Source organism: Pithys albifrons, chromosome 11, assembly GCF_047495875.1.
Source record: "Pithys albifrons albifrons isolate INPA30051 chromosome 11, PitAlb_v1, whole genome shotgun sequence".
Classification (NCBI taxonomy): Eukaryota; Metazoa; Chordata; class Aves; order Passeriformes; family Thamnophilidae; genus Pithys; species Pithys albifrons.
The window spans coordinates 17,345,281-17,357,875 of record NC_092468.1 but is presented as its reverse complement, the minus strand read 5'-3'; the positions used below and the strand labels follow the sequence as shown (position 1 = coordinate 17,357,875).

General features: G+C 59.7%; 2 protein-coding genes across 3 annotated transcripts; both read right to left on the bottom strand.

Moving 5' to 3' along the window:
- Positions 1–1,084: 1,084 nt before the first annotated feature.
- Positions 1,085–4,954, bottom strand: CHRND (cholinergic receptor nicotinic delta subunit). Of its 2 annotated transcripts, XM_071566362.1 has the most exons (12): positions 4,903–4,954; positions 4,112–4,257; positions 3,897–3,941; positions 3,697–3,806; positions 3,428–3,583; positions 3,093–3,208; positions 2,643–2,843; positions 2,197–2,308; positions 1,959–2,073; positions 1,567–1,768; positions 1,353–1,471; positions 1,085–1,267 (listed from the first exon to the last, which is right to left on the bottom strand). In XM_071566362.1, the coding sequence occupies exons 1-12, from the start codon at positions 4,952–4,954 to the stop codon at positions 1,085–1,087; spliced, it is 1,557 nt and encodes a 518-aa protein (XP_071422463.1). The 2 variants fall into 2 exon arrangements, with proteins under 2 accessions (XP_071422463.1, XP_071422464.1); XM_071566363.1 differs by lacking the exons at positions 3,897–3,941; positions 4,903–4,954 and having other exon boundaries at positions 4,112–4,246.
- A 1,075-nt stretch (positions 4,955–6,029) lies between these two features.
- Positions 6,030–12,595, bottom strand: PRSS56 (serine protease 56). The gene is made up of 18 exons (XM_071566593.1): positions 12,445–12,595; positions 11,465–11,626; positions 10,661–10,858; positions 10,101–10,154; positions 9,598–9,787; positions 9,387–9,495; positions 9,148–9,307; positions 8,874–9,016; positions 8,578–8,737; positions 8,304–8,492; positions 8,032–8,193; positions 7,820–7,883; positions 7,633–7,638; positions 7,434–7,590; positions 6,907–7,060; positions 6,705–6,791; positions 6,332–6,438; positions 6,030–6,203 (listed from the first exon to the last, which is right to left on the bottom strand). The coding sequence occupies exons 1-18, from the start codon at positions 12,593–12,595 to the stop codon at positions 6,030–6,032; spliced, it is 2,427 nt and encodes an 808-aa protein (XP_071422694.1).

Here is a 12,595-nt window from a genome sequence, read left to right as displayed (position 1 = left end):
TGCAGGGGCTGGGACTCTGCTCGGCTGCCCGCCCAGTGCTATTCTGGGTCCGGAGCCTGCTGGGATGGGACAGCTGTCCCCTGCCACCGTCAGCTGGTCAGCTGTTCCCAACAGCCCCGGGGCTGTGGAGGGATGGGTGACCACCCACATCCCCCACCCCACCCCCCCAGTCAGTGGAGTGATGCCAGTCTTCTGGGAAGCTCCTCTGACATTTTGTGCCAGAGGGGTTGGCATTGGGACTGGGGACAAATTAAGCTCTGTGCCTCAGTTTCCCCTATGGAGGGATGCATCTCCTTGCAGTGGGAACCCAAGTGCTCATGGGTTATGGAAAATGGGTGCCCCTCTGCCAGGACCTCCCATTCCCAGCATGGCAGTGGCTGCCTACGGGGAACAGGGTGGAGAAGGGGCAGGCAAGTCCCACCATGTCCGGAGAGTAATGCCCACTCTGGAGGTTCTAATCCTGCCAGGTCCAGTGTAGGGGTGCGCGTCATGGGGGAATGGGGGTGTGGTGAGATTCCTGGCTCAGCAGAGATGTGACAGCTGTCCTGGGCCACTACCGGGGAGGAGACATCAGCTGTGCTCCCTGAAACCAGAGCCCTGGCATCCAAATGCTGAGCTGCGGAAGGAGACAGCTCTCTGGGCCCCCAGCCCTGCACTGTTAGATGGGGTGTGCTGGGGGGACACTGTGTCTGTCTGGGAGACCATAGGGATGAGAGGAAATGTGGGCACTGATGGTATCTCTGTCCACTGCTGTGGGTTTGGAGTGGATAGTGCCACAGTGGGGGGGATACATCGCCTTCCCCAGCCCATCCTGCCTCAAGTGCCAGTTTACAGGGGTAGCAGGGTGAGTACCACCACACCCTTCCAGAAATCACCCCTTCCAGCCATAGCCGAAGTTCACCATGCTCAGCACACCCAACATTCCCTGGGTGGGCATCACCTTCCTCAGCACTCACATAGTGCTCAGTTTGGGCAGGGGCCACTGAAAGAAGCCACCATTTCAGAGCCCCTTGACAAGAAATACCCAGCTTTATTTTCCCAAATAGGTGGGGGAGAGGCACATGGGACTGCTCCCCCAACCCCCTTAGACAAAGCGTTTGTTCTCCTCCCGGTAATCATAGGAGTCTCCAGCAAAGGGCAGCGGTGGTGGGTGGTTGTAGATACCCATGAGGAAGATCCAGAGGGTGCCCACCACCAGCATGGGGGTGATGAGGAAGAGACAGAGGCGGTCCAGGGTCTGGGCCACACGATTCCAGTTGTCGATCTCCTGGAGAGATAAGGAGGAGCCAGGCAGTGGGGGGCACAGTGGGCACAGGGAGTCCCCTCTGCTGTCCCAGTGCCCATGGCCCCACCTCGTTGTAGCTGTTTTCATCTCGCATGTGCTTGACAATGTAGTTGGCATTATCAACGACAGGTTTTATGTGCTCGTAGAGCTGCTCATCACCTGTGACTGTGCCCAGCGGTGCCAAACCTGGGGGTGAGGGGGGTGGTAAGATGGGCTTCAAGGGATTGCCACCCCTGGAGACCCATGATCCCACACCCTTCCCTATGTCTCCTGTGGCTCACAGGCAGGGGTAACACGGCTGACCAGCCCATGCCGCTCTGACTGCTTCTCAAACATGAGCTCACTGCGGGACTTGACACTGAAATACTCCTCTGCCTTGGCGATGTAGCCGGCTGAGCTGCAGCGCCGGATGCACGGAGCACCCACTGGGTTCTCAGCTGACTGCGTCATGCCCAGCAGCCGAGGCAAGCTCTCCAGGAAGACCTGGGACATAAGAGGGGTTGTCAGTTCCCTTGGCCACCTCTCTGCCACCCCACTTTCTGTCCACAGACTACATATGGCACAGATGGGACACCCTGATGCAATGCCAGGGCTGTGCTGTCCTGTCCTCCATGGCACATGGTGTCACCCCTGTACCCGCCAATGCACCCATGCCAGCCCACACCCTGCTCACCTCTTTGACCCAGTCAGACATCACGTGGGTGCTGGGAGTGCGGAAGTGGAAGTTGAGGACCACGACGGAGATGATCACCACAGCTGTCACCAGAAGCATGATAAAAAGCAGGTACCTGGTAGGGAGCATGGACTTGGAGCTGGCATTGCCAGAGAAGCTGGACACAGGCAGAGCTGCCCTCTTGCACCACAGGGACCCCACAATGTCTCTGTGGCACCTGGTGGTGTCCAGGACTCACTTGCCAATGAGGGGGACAGCGTGGGAAGTGGCAGGCAGTCGCTGGGAAATGAGCAGGAGGAAGACGGACTGGGCCAGAAGCACGGAGATCACCAGGGTCATCTTCTCACCACCTGGAAAGCAGGTGAGCTCAGGGCAAACCCTGCCCCAAGTGCCTTTCCCAGTGTCCCCAGTGCCAGTGTTGCCATTCCAGTGTCACACCATACATTGCCCCATATAGGCTTTTCTGTTATGAGGATACCTCAGGGTCCCACATGGAGTATCCTGTGCCCAAGTTTCTCTGCCAGGGTGTCTGACTGAGATAAGGGTGTCTTAAATGGGGGTATCTCAGTTCTAGGATGTCCCTGTGCTGGGCATTGGGGTGTCCCCATGTCCCAGGACCTGGTGCAGCTATGGGACATGGACGTGCTCCATGGATGTGACTCCCACACCTCAGGGCTCACTCACTGTTGGCAGGCAGGTAGAAGACGAGGATGACCATGAAGGCAATGAGAATGCAGGGTATGACAATGTTGATGACATAGAAGAGTGGCTTGCGCTTGATAATGAGGTAGAAGGTGATGTCCTGGTGCTCACTGGTGTCAGGGGAAATGTCAGGGTAGATGTTCTTGCGGGCTGGGCGGTGGATGATTTCCCATTCCCCGTTCTCTGCCAGGGCACATGGGACAGCACACAGCATGGGGGACATCTGCCATGGCCATCCTCACCAGCCTCACCACCACCAGTCTACCCATCCAGGGTCTGAGTAGCTCTAAGCGTGGAGGGTGGGGTGCCAGGGTGGAAAATCCCCATGTACATGGGTGTCTCCATGACAGGGTGCCCCAACTCCAGAGTGCCCTCCAGCCCTGCACAGAGTGTGCCACTGCCACAAGACATGCCAGAGAGCACAAGTGTTACCTGTGAAGCCTTCGGGGTCAATGATGATCCACTCCACCGGGTAAGACTTGCCTGTGTCTTGGTCCTCGTCTGTCTTCAAGTGCATGTTGATCTCCAGGGCACTGTATGCCAGTGACCTGGACCATGGCCAGAGGACAGGCAGTGAGGAGCTGCACCTGCTACTGGGCACCCACCACCCAATTGCCCTGATCTCCAGCATGATGGACTCTGGACATAGGGTCACCTGCAGACCCCCACCTTGCTATGCCCCAGCAGCAAGGAGAGGTGCTGGTAGCAGCAGGCACCACAGGGGAATGGGATACCCACCCTTCTGCCCTGACCCATCTGCCCGGCACCTGAATCTGAGGGTGCAGTTCTGCCAGTCAAAGGGGAAGAAGTCGACATTGATGAGGCAGGTGCTGCGGAAGATGGCAGGTGGCAGCCAATAGACATAGCCCGTGCTGTGGAGGAGGATGTTGCAGTAGTAGGCGACCTCGAAGAGCCCATCGTTGCTGCACCAGGAGGGAGAAAAGTGATGGTGGGGCTGGGGAGGGGTCTGGAAGCCCTGGGCATGCACCAGACAAAGTTCACAGAGTTTGGGAGAGGAAACTGAGGCACAGCTCACTTGTTCTCCAGGACTATCTCAGGCAGCCACAACATGTCTGGCGGCAGGCGAAGCACCCCAATGTCCCCAAATTCGGACTCGTTCCACTGCAGGCGGTAATCAGTCCAGCCCTGGAGGGGAGGATCCCCAGGTCACCCCTTCACCATGCTGGGCCATCTCATGGAGGCACAGCTCATGCCATGACACCTGTCCCTACTTACATGCTCGACCCATACGCTGCTGGTGAGCGTCTCGTCCACCTCTTTCTGAAAAGAGTGTGAGGCAGTGAGATGCCACGGTGTCCTCATATCCCAGGACCCCCCAACACTCACCAGCCAGGGCTGGGGAAGCAACCTCAGGGGTGGTACCCAGCCAGCCCTGGGGGTCAGCATGGCTGGGGGACACTCCATGGTGGGCACTGCCCACTGGGGCTCACCAGCGAGATTAGGTTGGAGAGGGTGAGGGCCAGGTAGACGTCCACAACCTCATCAGTGGAGACGACAGGACGCACCTCTTTGTCATAGCCTCTCTCCTTAAAGAGGTGGTGGATGAGCCTCTCCTCCTGATTCATGCAGAGCCCGCCTGGAGGCAAACCACAGGACTGGGAGAACTACTCGGCCCAGTGCCACCCCATAGGGTGATACAAGAATGAAGGTGACAGGAACAGCCACAGGAGCACAGACATGGACATGTAGGAATGAGAGACTGGCGGGAGCACATGGGAACACATGGGTATGGGACAAGGACATGAGTATAGACACGGGCATAGACACGGGCATGGACACAGACACAGACATAGACCTACAGGGACACACAAACACAAGACGCTTGGCACAGATGCAGTGGCATTGTGCACATAGGTGGATGTACACACAGACGCACACCTGGACTCATGGACTCTATGCAGGGACATACATGCATATGCAGTGGGCAGAGATTTGGTGTCACTGCACAGACAGACAGGCACACACAGGGACACACAGATGCAGTGACATTGTGCAAAAAAAGCACACAACTTGAGCTGGGACACGGCTTCAGGTGGCACAGCCAGTAAAAAAGCACAAGGGATGAACAGTGAGGGGAATCTGCCGCATAATACCCACAAAGCAGACCTGAGGATCATTGTGCCCAGTTTGGACCCCACCACCATCATCCTCCATGGGCCCCCAAGGAGGGGGCCCGGAACCCCACAGCAACAGGGCACCCCATGCCCCAGACCCCGCTCACCCGACAGCATCAGTGCCCCGAGCAGGGCCAGCTGCTGCGGAAGGTTCCCCATGCAGTGCCTGTGGTGCCCTCGCGCCGTGCCAGGCCCTGGCTGCCTCCCTGCCTAGCCTGGCCGAGCGGATGTCCGGCTGCCGGAAAGGGTAGGAGATGGATGGTGGCAGGTGCTGAGGGGGAAGGGTACCAGCACCGGATACTTGCTCCCAGCCCTCTCTTCCAGCACCACCACATGCAGAGAAGGGGAGACAGGCAGGCACAGCTGCACTCGCTGGCCCCATGGGTGACAGCACGTCACCCTGAGCTGAGGTAACCCAGCACAGGCACTGCTGGGCATGGGGAGGAGTGGTCCCTTCCCCACTGCTCAGCAGTCCCAGTGATGCTGCTCAGGGGGGCAGAGTCCCCACAGGTGGGAGGGTTGGTACCCACTGATGCCCAAGCACAAGTGTGGCACCACCCCACCACCCACCAATGGCCCAGGGCACACTCAGCCCCTGCACCAGAAGGTTTCATGTGGGTCCCTGATGAGTTGTCATCAGAGATGAACATCTGTGCTGTGCTGTGAGTGCTGCAGAGGGGAGGAGGGGTGTCTGACGCTCAGTGAGGATCTGGGGACTCTGTGCCAGGCTGGGCACAGCAGGAATCAAGGCTGGGCACAGCAGGAACCAGGGTACAGGGTAGGAAGGGGAAGATGCAATAGGATGTCATAGCCCCCCTGGAAAGTCCCTCCACTGTCACCCCTCTCACCAGCATCACATGGCACAGCACTTGCTTCACACTTGATGGCTACTGGAAAATAGAGACCTTCTTTATTGAAAAATAAACCTTCTCTGTACAAATAAATAACAGCTTAGGTACCTCTGGGGAAAATGGGGTGAGGATGGACTTGCCAAGGTGGAGGTTTCAGGGGAGAGGAGGACTGTGATTCCTGGCTGAGATTCTCTAGGTATCTCCTGGAGCCCTATTGCCTTGGGGAAGTCAGGAAGTGCTGGTGGGAAGAGGAAAACTGAGGCATGATGAGAGACAAAAGGGTGCAAGAGTCTGAGACAGGGAGGAGACTGTGTTTGAAGGACATAAGAGACACCTGCCCCAGTGCCCTCTATCCATGCTGGAATGCTGTCCCAGGGGCACCATTAGGTTTTCAGAGCTTCGAGTGCCAGAGCAACGAGGCCAGGCATGCTGCGGGCCAGCGAGTCACTCTCCAGCCCCACAAGGCCAGTGAAGGCTGTGGGGCGGCCCCCTACAGTGGCCCGCACCTGTGCCCGGTACAGTCCCTTGGTGTTTTTGGAGCCCAAGTCCACCAGGATCTGTGGGAAGATGACAGCACTGTGAGCCCCAGGGGAGCCAGGGGCAGAGCAGGACAGTGATGGGCTGGGGACTGGCACTGCCTGGCTTTCAGGGTGTGGGGCTCAGAGTGACTGGATGAGGCACTCACCTCCTGGAAAGTCATGGCCAGGTCGGTCTTAGGTACCCGCAGCACCCAGGCATACAGCTCCCGCACCGCACCCACCCGCACTGCTGACTCGTTGAGGCCAGGGCAGGCTGCAGCCCCGGAATGGGCAGAAGAAACATGGAGGGGGACATCAGGGTGAACTGTGAGGACACCATGCTGTGGCCCACCTCAGGGAGGAGCACCTTGGCTCTGGGGACACCACAGGACCATGGGTCCCTGTGGAGGGGGATATAACCAAGGGCTGTCCCACTGAAATGGGACTACCAGTCCTGGGACCGGGGTGCCAGGCTGAGGCTGGGCTTGCCACTGTCCCTGTGGTGGCAAGTGGCATTCTGCAGGGTTTGTGGGAGCTTACCTCTGCCTGCGCCTGCCTCCTCCTCCTCTTCCTCCACCCTAGGCAGCTCTGTGGACACCAGCTCACGTTTCTCCCTCAGTGCAGACTCTGCCACCAAGAAAGGTGTGAAACTGCCATCAGGGACACAGCCACTGGGCACTGGCTGGGCATGGAGCTGGCTAGTGGGTGGCCATCCCACTGCTCCCAGCCCCTCCAGGCTCGCTGAGCTTACGCCTTGGTGGGGGGGGTCCTCCCAGCTCTCCAGGTGCCTGTCCTGGCTCCACGGTTTCCAGGGTGGTGCCAAGGTCCAACTCTGCCCATAGCTGGGTGAGGAAGGCTTGTCCTTGTCCCACCATCTCCTCCACTGCATCCTCACCCTGCTGAAGAGAAAGGGTGGACAGTGTGGGTGATGGGGCACCCACAGGGCACCACCTGTGGGAACAGCCCGGTGCACAGTGGCAGAGTGCAGGGCATGGCTCAGCTTGTGTCAGACAGGGCACTGGGAATGTGCATCTTCATGGCTGTGTTGTGTCAGATCCTAAGCTGCAGGGTCAGATCTGTGACTGGCTCTGCACTGTCTGGACTGGGAGCACTGGTTTCAGCTGGGGAGGGTGAGATGCCACCTCTGTAGTGGCAAATTGAGAGATGCCACTTCTGTGGCTGCACAGGAGAAAATGGACCCAAGGGATATCCCTGGTGGCCCAGTACCAGAGGAGTAGGGGCTCCCCCAGCCTGTTCCTCCTCACATACCTGAAAGAAGAGTTGTGTCTCTCCGGGAAGCTGTTCCCTGTCCATTGTGGGCACCAGCAGGCTGTCCCTTGCCATGGCCCTTAGTGCCTCCACCCAGTCCTGCAACTGGGGTCCTACTGCCCCAAAGAGCTCTGCAAAGGGGGGCAGCAGCCTGGCCCTGCAAGCACAGTGAGGCAAGCTCAGACTGGTGCCCAGTGGCACCCATCTCCAGGGCTGTGCCACCCTGTGCAACCCATTGGGCACACCAAGGACAGTGCCCTGGTTTCAGGAGTAATAGGACTCCAATGCTTCAGGCTGGTCCCAAAAAGCCATATCAGTGCCCACTGGCATCTTGACCACCTCCCCAACCCCTTTAGCCTCTTGTCCCGTGGTCCACCATGCCTCACCTGGTGGTGGGTCTCTGGGGTCCCCCTGCTATGGGGCTTGGGTGGGCCCCTGCCACAGCCAGGCCTGAAGGGACAAGAAGGGGACAGGACAGACAAAGGGGAGGGGAGTCCCATGGGGGTGACAAGGCAGGCTTCTGGTGCTCCAGCCATCAGTATAGCTGAGACTGATGGGACTCCAAGTGGGCATGGGGTGGTCCAGCCCACGAGAGTACCTGGGGCATCCCTGCGGACACGGGGAGGGAAGAAGTGCCCATAGATCTTGCTCAGAAGCTGGGGCAGAGTGCGAGTGAGGAAGGAGAAATCAAACTGGTTTCGGATGAAGTCCCCAGCCTGGCGCAGGAGATCCACCAGGGTCTGGGTATAGGAGTGCAGCTCTGTGGGCACAGAGGACTCTGTGAGCACATGGCCCTGGCACCATGCCACCACACTGCCAGAAATGGGGTCCCACCCCACACCCTAGCCCTGGCACAGCCCCCCAGCTCACCACAGCGTCTCATCCTGGCACGGCAGGTCTCCTCAGCCAGGCGGGCACAGGTGGCCCTGCCCTGAGGAGCCCGGCAAGACTCAGCATAGAAGGCACAGAGACGGGTGCGCTCGGGGGACTGCTGCTCTGGGGGCATCTGGGCCAGTGCCAGCAGATCAAAGCAGCTTGGTTCTCGGCTGCCAGGGCCAGCTGCAAGGGAGCCAGGGCTGCCATGAGGTGCTGAAACCTCCATGGGTATCTCCATCCCCACCGTGGTGCCTCCAGTGGCACTCACAGTCCATCTGGAGGCTGAGCCAGTCCGTGAAGGCAGTGACGCGGGTGTAGACTCCTGGTTTGCCCCGCTCACCGCAGCCATCACCCCATGAGGTGATACCGTAGAGAACAAAGTGGTGTGAAGTTGGGTCCTGGCATGCCAGCGGGCCCCCTGAGTCGCCCTGCAAAAGAGATGTCCGTGCATTGGGCTGGGCTGAGACACCAACCACATTGATGGGCTGTGGTATGTGTCCAGTACTGTATGCCCAAGGGATTTTTGAGGTGGGGTGCTGGCAGTCCCTCAGGCCCTGGTGTTACCTGGCAGGAATCGATGCCTCCAGACAAATACCCAGCACAGAACATGGCACTGGTGAGAAGGTCCTTGCCCAGAGCACCCCGGCACGTCTCCTGGCTGAGCAGAGGCACCTGTGCCTCCATCACCACATCAGCCACTGGTCCCTCTGACAGGCAATTCACCCATTACAGGGTCTCCTGTGCCTGGTCACCTCTGTGCCCTGGCTCAGTGCACTGGGACTTGGCACAGGAGAGAGCACAGAGGGGGACACCTCACAAGGTGTCAGAGTCGCTCTACCTTCATAGAGGGAGCCCCAGCCCGTGATGTAGCAGGGGGTGCCAGGGCTGGGCTCCGTGGGGCCACTGGGAAGGCACACAGGGCTGACAGTTGGTGACAGGGCCAGTGGCACTGCCAGCTCCAGCAGTGCCAGGTCCCCATGAAACGTCTTGGGGTTAAACTGGAAGGAAATGTGTGAGTGTCATTGGGGGTCCTGGAGCATGTACAGCTTGCTCAAGGGGGTGCCTACCTCCACTGACCTTAGGGTGAGGCAGGATGCGCCGGACAGGCACTTCCCGCTTGCCTGTGCCTGCCTTGCCCAGTTCATGGTCACCCACCACCACAGTCCATGCCAGCTCATTACGGTTCCTGGTGGGATGGGGGGCAGCAAGTTACAGGGGCAATAGGGTGTCATCCCATGACCTCTCCTGCAGAGGCATCATCCCCACGCTGTCATGCCCCACGCCGTACCCGCCAAAGCAGTGTGCTGCGGTGAGGACCCAGGAGCGCCCCACCAGCACCCCTCCACACATCAGCTCCCCGTGCAGCCGCACCGACACCAGCCAGGGCCAGGCGCCCCGCGGGGCCACGCTGCCGCCCACGATCCGCCCTCGGGGGGCCGTGGCGTTGGCTTGTGGACTCCCACGGCGCCCACAGCTCCCTGGGAAACAAAGCCAGGGTGAGGGGCGGTCCTGCAGCCCCGCTGCTGTGACACTCCCTCTGCCAAGTGGGCACGGGATGGCCGGGGATGGCCGCGGCAGGTGGAGGGGGCGGCGGGAGATGCGGTGCGTCGGGCGCGCTGTCAAGCCGCATCGTGCTCACGGAGGCGAGCGGGCGGAGGGCCGGGGGCACCCCGCAGCCCGGCAGCTGCCGACGCTAACCTCTGCCCCTCGGCCCAGCAGGCAGCCGAGGGTCTGGGGCGCCCGCCGGCGTGGGGGGGTGGCATAGGCACCGCGGGGCCGCGCTCGGCTCACCTGGCATTGTCACCTCTGCTGCTGCGTCAGGACCCAGGGCTGTTGCTGCGGCCTCTGTAGGGACAGGCTGTCAAGGCACCTGGACACATTCCCCCCGTGGTGTCACCACCACATCCCCGCTGTCCTCAATTCTCCCCAGTTCCTCTCGGTGCACCCAGACTCCCATCATCCCCTGTACCATTCCAGGAGTGCTTGTCACCTCCAGTGACTCAGTCTCCCCAGTCTCTCAGCCACCTCCCCTTGCCCCCTTCTGCCATCCCAGATTCTCCATCACCTCTCGGTGTCCCAGTGCACCCATCATTCCCAATGCCTCCATCCTCCAAGTCTACACCTGTCACCTCGGATCCCAGCATCCCCCCCCCCCAGTCTTCCATCCCTCCAAAGATATCCCATCATTTTACTGTACTCCCACTTCCCCCATTTCTTCACTCCATCCCAGCACCCCAGCAACCCCCCCTGTGCCCCATATTCCCTCCAAGCCTCCCCTGGGGATGCTCCATTTTTTATCATAGGCTCTTCCCTCTCTGGAAGGAGCTAGGGGGATGCGGCTGCACACTCACGGCACTCCTGGAGGCGGTGGCGGCACATCTGGGCGCTGAGCAGGGAACAGGCATGTTGGGCCCTCTCAGGTGGGCACAGGTGCTGGTAGGGGGCACAGGCCTGGCTCAATGCCCAGTTGCGTTGGGGCAGCTCAGGCAGTGCCTGGGCATCCAGCAGGACCTGGCAGCTGGGGGGCACAGTGGAGGGCACAGCTGGTGCTGGAAGAACAGCAGAGCCGTTGGCATCACCATGTCCTCCCTGCCCACCTCCACTCAGGCCAACTGGGCTCTGCTTTGGTGTGAGTGTGAAGGGGGCATGATAGGCTGTGGGGTCAGTACGTTTTGGTAGAGCCTTCTGCGTGCTGGGATTTGGTTTTGGGGGGAATCTCTGAAAAGCAGACGGGGGATCAGGCAATGTTTTGGATAGAGCTCCAGGTGATTGGGTGAGATCTAGAGAAGATGGGAACTGCTTGAGTAGGGGTTTTGGGTGGCATTTGGTAGGGTCTCTGCCAGTTAGGGATGTGTTCTGGGAGTTGAAATTGTTTTGGTAAAGCCTGTAGGGTAAGCCTATAGGGGAGGGGGTACGATTTGAGAAGGATCTTGGGATGTAATTTTGATAGGATTTCTAAGGGATGAGGTGGTGCTTTGGTAAAGACCTACAGAAATACTTGGATACAGTAGGCATGGATGCGGGTTTTGGTAGGGTCATCTGGGCATGGGATAGTGTTGGGATAGGACACCCTGTGTTTGGGCAGAGACCCTGAGCTCTGTTTCAGTATGGCCTCCTGGGGACAGGGCATTGGGGGCTATAGGGTTATGACTCACGTGGGCAGTGGGCAGTGATGTTGGCGCAGGGTGGGAAGAGGCAGGGGGCACAGAGTCCACAGGCACCCCACTGCCGCCGCTGCTCGGACAGTGCCCGCTCCAGTGCCAGCAGTGCACTCCTCAGTGCTGCTTCCAGCACCAGCGTCCCACGGCTCGACAGCGCTGATGGATACACACAAGGTGTTCTGACCCCCGGAGCCCCCATCACTGCCCCCCACTTGCTCACCACCATACCCTCAGTCCACTTGCTGCCTCTACCCCGATATCTCTATGGTGGGTGTCAGGCTGGGCATGGCCTGTTACCTGTTGGCATTGCCTAGGGTGACAGCCACTAGTGTCACCTCTCTGTTCAAGTTGGCATATGGTCCCCTGGGTGTTTTCCCAAGTTTCTGTGTGCCCATTGTATATTGCGACCCTATGAATGCATGTGTGTGAAAATGTCAGCATACAGCAGGGTGTGACCCTGGGCAGGTGTGTCCACATGTGTCGGTGTGCAGGTACCTTTGTGCACACCTGTGTCTGCACTCGGAGTGCACAGTTGGGTGTGCCAGGGTCCGTGTGTCTGGGTCTGCATGTCCCTGTATGTGCCCATGTGTGTGCAGTCCTGTGCATGCCCTGTATGTGAATCCCTCCATGTGTCCCTACCTGTGGCCACCTTCCTGGCTGGCCATGACCTAGCAGAATGTCCCCAGGGGCTGACAAAGGTACCTGGGCAGGAGGGAGCACTGGTGGCCACAGGCCATGAACCACAGCATTCCCTGCATCCCCTGCGTCCCCTCTATGCCACTGGCAGCACTTGACACCCAGTCCAGACAGCACAGGCATGTCCCAGGACCTCAGGGTCTTCACCAGGGACCTGGCCATCCTGCTTGTGCTCCTTCCCTTCCTGAGAGTGACCCCAGGGGTGCCAGCTCCTATAGCAGTCCTGTCCACAGCCAAATCCTCCCACAGAGATGCCCCCATTCCCGTGCCCCACTGACCTTGCAGGATGCTGGCCGGCATGGGGTACAGCCCCTGGCCCAGGGGGGTCCCTCCCCCCAGCTGCAGCAGCGGCAGGAGTGGCAGAAGCATGGGGGCGACCAGGAGGACCCCGAGAAGAGCACCCCTCGTCCTCTTCCCTCCTTGCTCCAT